The sequence below is a fragment of the Oncorhynchus nerka genome, linkage group LG6, assembly GCF_034236695.1.
Source record: "Oncorhynchus nerka isolate Pitt River linkage group LG6, Oner_Uvic_2.0, whole genome shotgun sequence".
Classification (NCBI taxonomy): Eukaryota; Metazoa; Chordata; class Actinopteri; order Salmoniformes; family Salmonidae; genus Oncorhynchus; species Oncorhynchus nerka.
In genome coordinates, this window is record NC_088401.1 from 17873925 (window position 1) to 17882126 (window position 8202).

The 8202-nt window shown below is 46.0% G+C and overlaps 1 protein-coding gene across 1 annotated transcript in view; it reads left to right on the top strand.

Annotated features, from left to right (window-relative positions):
* The window catches only part of LOC115130104 (lipase member H-like), an 11107-nt gene extending 3465 nt beyond the window's left edge, over positions 1 to 7642 (top strand). Inside the window, exons 2-11 of the mRNA XM_029660879.2 lie at positions 3851 to 3956; positions 4053 to 4335; positions 4495 to 4603; positions 4680 to 4781; positions 4871 to 4960; positions 5035 to 5202; positions 5348 to 5437; positions 6402 to 6510; positions 6596 to 6769; positions 6876 to 7642. Coding sequence (XP_029516739.1) covers positions 3851 to 3956; positions 4053 to 4335; positions 4495 to 4603; positions 4680 to 4781; positions 4871 to 4960; positions 5035 to 5202; positions 5348 to 5437; positions 6402 to 6510; positions 6596 to 6769; positions 6876 to 6960 — 1316 coding nt within the window. The 3' untranslated portion in view covers positions 6961 to 7642. The remainder of the gene's footprint in view (positions 1 to 3850; positions 3957 to 4052; positions 4336 to 4494; positions 4604 to 4679; positions 4782 to 4870; positions 4961 to 5034; positions 5203 to 5347; positions 5438 to 6401; positions 6511 to 6595; positions 6770 to 6875) is intronic.
* Positions 7643 to 8202: the final 560 nt, after the last annotated feature.

Sequence of the window (8202 nt, forward strand, 5' to 3'; positions counted from 1 at the left end):
GTGTCTAAACACTGGACTGAAAATCACCATAGACTTCACCAACCAGTGATTCTGTAATTCAAATCAAATCAAAGTTTTTTTGTCACGTGCGCCGAATACAACAGGTTTACAGTGAAATGCTTACTTACAGCCTCTAACCAATAGTGCGAAAAAAAGGTGTGTGTGTGTGTGTGTGTGTGTGTGTGTGTGTGTGTGTGTGTGTGTGTGTGTGTGTGTGTGTGTGTGTGTGTGTGTGTGTGTGTGTGTGTGTGTGTGTGTGTAAGTAAAGAAATAAAACAACAGTAAAAAGACATTTGAAAATAACAGTAGCAAGGCTATATACAGACACCGGTTAGTCAGGCTTATTGAGGTAGTATGTACATGTAGGTATGGTTTAAGTGACTATGCATATACGATGAACAGAGAGTAGCAGTAGCGTAAAAAGAGGGGTTGGCGGGTGATAGCCCGGTTAGCCAATGTAATTGAGGTAGTATGTATAGTTAAAGTGACTATGCATATATGATGAACAGAGAGTAGGAGCAGCGTAAAAGAGGGGTTGGTTGGGAGGGGGCACACAATGCAAATAGTCCGGGTAGCCATTTGATTACCTGTTCAGGAGTCTTATGGCTTGGGGGTAAAAAACTGTTGAGAAGCCTTTTTGTCCTACACTTGGCACTCCGGTACCGCTTGCCATGCGGTAGTAGAGAGAACAGTCTATGACTGGCTGGGGTCTTTGACAATTTGTAGGTCCTTCCTCTGACACCGCCTGGTGTAGAGTTCCTGGATGGTAGGCAGCTTTGCCCCAGGGATGTACTGGGCCGTACGCACTACCCTCTGTAGTGCCTTGCGGTCGGAGGCCGAGCAAATGAGAATGAGAACGGGGGCGTACTCGGCCCCCCTTTTCCTGTAGTCCACAATCATCTCCATAGTCTTGGTGACATTGAGGGGTAGGTTGTTATTCTGGCACCACCCGGTCAGGTCTCTGACCTGCTCCCTATAGGCTGTCTCGTCGTTGTCGGTGATCAGGCCTACCACCATTGTGTAGTCTGTAAACTTAATGATGGTGTTGGAGTCGTGCCTGGCCATGCAGTAGTGGGTGAACAGGGAGTACAGGAGGGGACTGAGCACGCACCCCTGGGGAGCTCCAGTGTTGCGGATCAGCGTGGCAGATGTGTTCCTATCTGCCCTCACCACCTGGGGAAATTCAACATTTTCTTCAAATATATTTTTTTCAATTTTGGGGGGATACCTAAAGGGTCCTAAAATTCTTAATCAAATAGCTAAAAGATCCATGGTATGACTGTCTTAAAACAATTCCACATGTTAGCTTAGTACCCCCCCTCCCCCAACGACTTAGACTTTTAGAGGTTAAACCATAAAAGCTAATTTACCAACATTTCTGATATAATATATAATATAGTGTTTTGGAATGAAACTCTTGAAACATAACCTTTATTACAATTGCATTTAGTTTAGTTTTTCTTTTTGAAAACACTGGTAGGGGTCAAGAACAATGTAAAAATCAAATCAAATTTTATTGGTCACATACACATGGTTAGCAGATGTTAATGCGAGTGTAGAAAAATGCTTATGCTTCTAGTTCCGACTATGCAGTAATATCTAACAAGTAATCTAACAAATTCACAACAACTACCTAATACACACAAATATAAAGGGATGAATAAGAATATATACATATAAATATATGGATGAGTGATGGCTGTGCGGCAAAGGCAAGATGCAGTAGATGGTGTAGAACACAGTATATCGATATGAGATGAGTAATGTAGGATATGTAAACATTATTAAAGTGGCATTATTTAAAGTGACGAGTGATACCTTTATTAAGTTCATTTATTTAACTGGCCAGAGATTTGAGTTAGTATGTTGGCAGCAGCCTCTCTATGTTAGTGATGGCTGTTTAACAGTCTGATGGCCTTGAGATAGAAGCAGTTTTTCAGTCTCTCGGTCCCTGCTTTGATGCACCTGTACTGACCTCGCCTTCTGGATGATAGCAGGGTGAACAGGCAGTGGTTCAGGTGGTTGTTGTCCTTGATGATCTTTTTGGCCTCCCTGCGACATTGGGTGCTGTAGGTGTCCTGGAGGGCAGGTAGAGAACCCTCTGGAGAACCTTGTGGTTGAGGGCGGTGCAATTGCCGCACCAGCCGGTGATACAGGCCGACAGGATGTTGTCATGATGCTAGCCCTTTCAGTGAATTGGCTAGCAGAGATGTGAACAACCCCCTCTTCTGTTGGGATGGGGGGCAGTTTTACAACTTAACCCCCACGTCATAGATTCTGTAAAGAGACTCTCCCTGTCCATGCAGTATGGAGAGTTTCACAGTAGAACAAAGGAACTTCTACTACATCACAGAATTTGATAGTGTGTAAACGGTCAGTGGAGAAGCCAGCCACGACCCGGTCCGCTTTGTTTTATGTTTGTGACCTCAAGAAGGACAGAAAACACACAACTATATCTCTGAATGGGTACATTTCTCAATGATGGTGTTTGAATGTCTGTCTGCTGGAGAGTTAATCCGAGTCGCTCTCTCTCTTTCTGTTTCCCTGAAGATCAAAGTATTTTGAGGTTAGAATGGATACTTTAGAGTACCATTCAGAAATGTTCTCATAGAATAGATGTTTCGGCGGTTGTCGGTATTCGCATCCCAGGTTTACATCATTTCTAGCTGCAGACTAGTAATTAGTATCTAAGATTTGCTCTTCCTCTGTAGGGATCGATAGTCTCAGAGTTGAACCATTTCCCGCAGTGTAGCCAATGCTCCACGTGGTATGGTTTTCTAATCTTGCTACTCAAACCTGTGCCACTTCAGCATACACCGAGGTATGTGTGCTCTAAACTATTCGCAATCACAGCTCACGCTGTGAGTTTGCTCAGTCTTAAGAGGATTTCCTCAGGAGGTGTTTTTATTCGTAACAATAGGAAAGGGCTGGTCCATGACACCAGATCATGTCTGTGCTCACGGGGGCAGGCCAATGACTTAGTTAAACTTTAAAGGGAATACAATTCTCTCACATTAAAGGTTTAACATCACATTACATCATTTCACATAGTTTCATCTTTACTCATTAATTTTATACAAGAATTAGATGCAAACACCATAACTGAGAAATGTACACATTCAGAGACATAGTTATGTGTGTTTCCTGTCCTTCGTGAGGTCACCAAATGAAACACACTCAACATAACTGTCCCTTAAGTGTCCAAGAACCCTTCCCAAATTCTCACAAGTGGACATATAGTTTCATTTTCACATTTTGGGGATTTAGAAGTTCGGCCATGTGAAATTCTTTGTTCACTCTGTGGTCTCTCTCTGCATGGCCAGGGGAAGAGAGTCTCCACCAGGAATTTACAACCTGAGATAACAGAACCTGGGTGTAGGAGAGAGTAAGAAGCCACGATCTATACCCAGAAAGGACCAGGTCATGACAATGCTCTCGATTGTGCATCTGTAAAAGTTTAGTGTTTTCGATGACAAGCCACATTCCTTCAGCCTACTGAGGTTGAAGAGGTTGGAGTATTCACCAGCTGCCTGATCATGTTTAAATGCAAAATGAAAGAAGTTGGGGTTCACAGTAAGAGCAGAGAATGACCTGACCCTGACCTAGGACTAGCAGCGTATCAATGAACACACACAGCAGAGGAGGCTGAGCACAGGAGGAGAGCACAGGCTCATAGTAATGGCTGGGATGGAATAAATGGAACGGTATCAAACACATCAAACATAGAAATCACGTTTGACTCCTTTCCATGAATTCCATTCCAGCCATTACAATGAGCCTGTCCTCCTATCGCTCCTCCAACCAGCCTCCTCTGACACACACACACCCCTCCTCCCCCTTCTCTCCCCAGGCCAGGATAGTGGTGTAGGTGCACTGTGTGATGACTTTACAGACCTGGACTTCCATGAGAGCTTCCTCTGGACCACCCTGAACATTAAGCTGCTGCTCTACACCAAGTAGGTTAGAAAGAGAGAGTGTGTGTGTGTGTAAGCTGTTGGATACAAAGTAATGACATTTTCTGAATAAAGTCTTCTCCTTTCTCCCTCCTTCAGGTATAACCTACGCTGCGGCAGAGAGTTGAACCACCACCAGCTGTCCTCCCAGCCACTCTTCAACCTCTCCCTGCCCACGGCTTTCGTCATCCACGGCTACCGGCCCACCAGGCCCCCTCCGTTCTGGGTGGACCACGTCGTCCAGCTGCTGTCTGAGCAGGAGGACATGAACATCCTGGTAGTGGACTGGAACAGAGGAGCTGCTAACCTCAACTACTTCACTGCTGTGACCAACACACGACAGGCTGCCAACAACCTCACCGGCTTCATACTCAACATGCAGGTGTGTGGCTTGAGGGACGGGGGGATGGTGGGGGAGGGGGGGATTGTGGAGTGTTGCTCATTTGCTGAGAATCTTCAGTTGTTCTATGAGTCTTTGGTCAATGTTGCTTAATGTTCAGTGTGTGTGTGTGTGTGTGTGTGTGTGTGTGTGTGTGTGTAGGCAGAGGGAGCGCCTCTGAGTTCGGTCCACCTGATCGGGTCGAGTCTGGGAGCTCACCTGGCTGGGTTCGTAGGAGCAAACCTGAAGGGCAAGATCGGCCGCATCACAGGTAGGATAAGAGAGTCTGTGCCCTTTGAAACTATTATTTGATTAATTGGATCATTAATTGATTCATTGTTGTCCAGGTCTGGACCCAGCAGGGCCCATGTTCACTGGAGCGACACCTGAGGAGAGACTTGACCCTTCAGACGCCATGTTTGTAGATGTACTACACACTGACATAAACTGTAAGTACTGACATGCTGTGAGTGTGCGTGTGTGTGTGTGGTGAGGGAGTCTCTAGTGTGTATTTTTGTCTTCCTATTTGTTCATGCAGCATTTGGTCTCAGAGGTCAACATGGTCATATTGACTACTACGCCAACGGAGGATCTGACCAGCCAGGCTGCCCCAAGACCATCTTCTCAGGTGAGTCTAACACACACACACACACACACACATGTAATAACACTGTAATAACTCACCGCTTCTGTCTTTTGTAGGGAGGTCATATTTCATGTGTGACCACCAGCGCTCTGTGTTCCTGTACCTGTGTGCTCTCAACCGAACCTGCAGTCTCACAGCCTACCCCTGCTCCTCCTACAGCGACTTCCTGGATGGCCAGTGCCTGCAGTGTGAGGCTTTTAAGCCCGCACCCTGCCCTATGCTAGGTGAGGATCGCCTTCCCACTGGTCAACCCAGAATCTCACTGAATCCGTAAACAAGGAAAGAGATGCTTGTCAACAAATCATTGATCAAGTGGTTTTGGTTGCCATACCAACAGTCCTAAAGTTGTATCCATGGTTACCGCCCCAGGTTATGACGTCAGCAGGTGGAGGGATATTCTGCTGCGATTGGGTCAGACCAAGGTATACTTCACCACCACTGCCACGTTGCCCTATAAAAGTAAGTTCAACACCCCTGACTATCTATTACTGATTAACATACACTACATTACCAAAAGTGTGTGGACAACTGCTTGTTGAATATCTCATTCCAAAATCATGGGCATTAACATAGTTGGTTGCCCCTTTACTGCTATAATCATGAAAAACAACCCCAGACCATTATTCCTCCACCACCAAACTTTACAGTTGGCACTATGCATTCGGACAGGTAGCATTCTCCCGGCATTGGCCAAACCCAGATTCGTCCGTCGGACTGCCAGATGGTGAACGTGATTCATCATTCCAGAGAATGCGTTTCCACTGCTCCAGAGTCCCAATGGCGGCGAGCTTTACACCACTCCGTCCAACGCTTGGCCTTGCGCATGGTGATCTTAGGCTTGTGTGCGACTGCTCGGCCATGGAAACCCATTTCATGAATCTCCTGACAAACAGTTATTGTGCTGACGTTGCTTTCAGAGGCAGTTTGGAACTTGGTAGTGAGTGTTGCAGTCGAGGACAGATGATTTTTACACACTATGCGCTTCCCTTTCTGTGAGCTTGTGTGGTCTACCACTTCACGACTGAGCCGTTGTTGCTCCTAGACGTTTCCACTTCACAATAACGTCACCTACAGTTGACTAGGGCAGCTCTAGCAGGGCAGAAATTTGATGAACTGACTTGTTGGAAAGGTGGCATCCTATGACGGTGCCACGTTGAAAGTCACTGAGCTCTTCAGTAAGGTCATTCTACTGCCAATGTTTGTCTTTGGAGATCGCATGGCTGTTTGCTCGATGTTATACACCTGTCAGCAGCGGGTGTGGCTGAAATAGTCGAATCAACTAATTTGAAGAGGTGTCCACATACTTTTGTATATATTGTGAACATAATGCTTCTGAAGCAATGAGTTCTTAAAGATTGTGTGTGACACGTTGTGCATATGTGTGTCTATATAACACAGTATGTGTGTGTGTGTATATATATAGAGGTCAGCTACATGGTGGACATGGTGACATGGAACCGGTACCCTCGCTGGGGAGTCCTCATCCTCAGACTCCACAGTGGCAGGAACTTCACTGAGGCACGCATTGACCAGTCAGTCTCGCACGCTTACACGCACACACACATTTGTTGCAGTAAGACCTCTATCTATCTCTCTCACCCTCTCTCTCCTCCAAAGTAAGCTGTTCAGGTTTGAGCAGTACACCTCCACCCGTCTGTTGGTTCAGTTTGATGAGGACCTTCAGCCCATCCAGAAGATATCCCTCAGCATTGCTACCAGAAACGTGATAGGCCCTCGCTACAAAATCCGACTAATCCACATCCGCCTCGCCCCCCTGGAGCAACCCGACAGGTGAGACCACCACACACCTGAGTTACACACTTTTCCCCCTCTTTTCTGCATTCCCCATATACTCCCTCCTCCTTTCTCTAACTCTCCCTTTCTCTCCTCCCTCCAGGCCACTGATGTGTCGCTATGACATCATCATGGAGGAGAATATTGAGGTGGCGTTCCGCCCTTTGCCCTGTGACCCTCGTCTCTGAGCCACCACCAGAGGGCCTCCCCAGCCACACACCCAGATGAACCACAAGGGGCAAACAGTTGACATCGTCCCCCCCCCCCCCCCCCACTCTGCTTCTGCCGTTGTATAGTCTAGCCAGGCTGCAGGATCACATGCTTTGGCATAGACGGTGAAGACTAGGTGGAGCCGACACCACGTTTCTTGCAGCTCTCCAGTTCTATGACATCTGATTACAGTGTGGATTAGGGGTCATCTTGGTTGGAAAACACAACAGAACACTGGTGGACCATACAGAGATTACTGAAGAGCTGAATAATGATGTTGCTGATCAGGGGGTTGTTGGGAGTTTTCCCTCTCTCTTTCACTGCTCTCTATTTCTGTGCCATAATGAAGGTTGATGGTGTTGCTATTACAATTCTGTATTTTAATGCAGTCAGAGGTCATTCATAACCTGCTATAACCAGTCATATCATGTTGTAACTCTTCATTGTAGCTCCTGGTTTGTGTCAGTGTCTTGTCCATGTGTATTGCAGTGCTGACTTAACTGAGCAGCTAAAAGAACAACTTGAAACAATGAAGTTGTATTAAAAGTGGAAATGTTTTTATAAAGGATATTTGGAACAGTGGTGTAATCTTATTTTTGTAAAGACTTTGTGTTTCTACCTACATTGTTTGAAATAAATACACCATGTGTTTCACTGTTATCTGACTGGATTTTCTCCAACATCGCCTCTGCTCTTGTGGGGTTAAAGGTTAAGGCCTGACTGCCTCTGTTTGTTACTGTGGGGTTAAAGGTTAAGGCCTGCTTCTGCTGCTAAGCACCTGTACAGCTGGGTATCCTCATGACCAGTCAGCTCTGTTTAGTCCAGCGGGGAATTATTCCATGGTTCCGCCGACTCTAAAAAAGTCTGACCTTTGACCTATCTGTCTGGCAGGGGCATTAACTCTGTTCCTTGAATAGTCCTGGCCAGCCCGGTTTACCTAAAGCAGGCCTGGGTGGAAGTAGGCAAGATTGACCTGTTAAATATCTGCAAGGATCACTTCTGTACCTGACAGGTGTGTACAGGTGAGAGATGTGGACAATCCTGCCTATTAATACACAGGTAATGACTAAACAGGCTCCCCTCTAAACAGGCTCCACTCATGTAACATGCATTACTACCAAGCTAAAGAGCTACTAACACTACCTAACATCAACACACTTGCCAACTTGGTATGAGAAGTCATCTCTTTTATTTGATATTTACAGTAATGACATCAATAG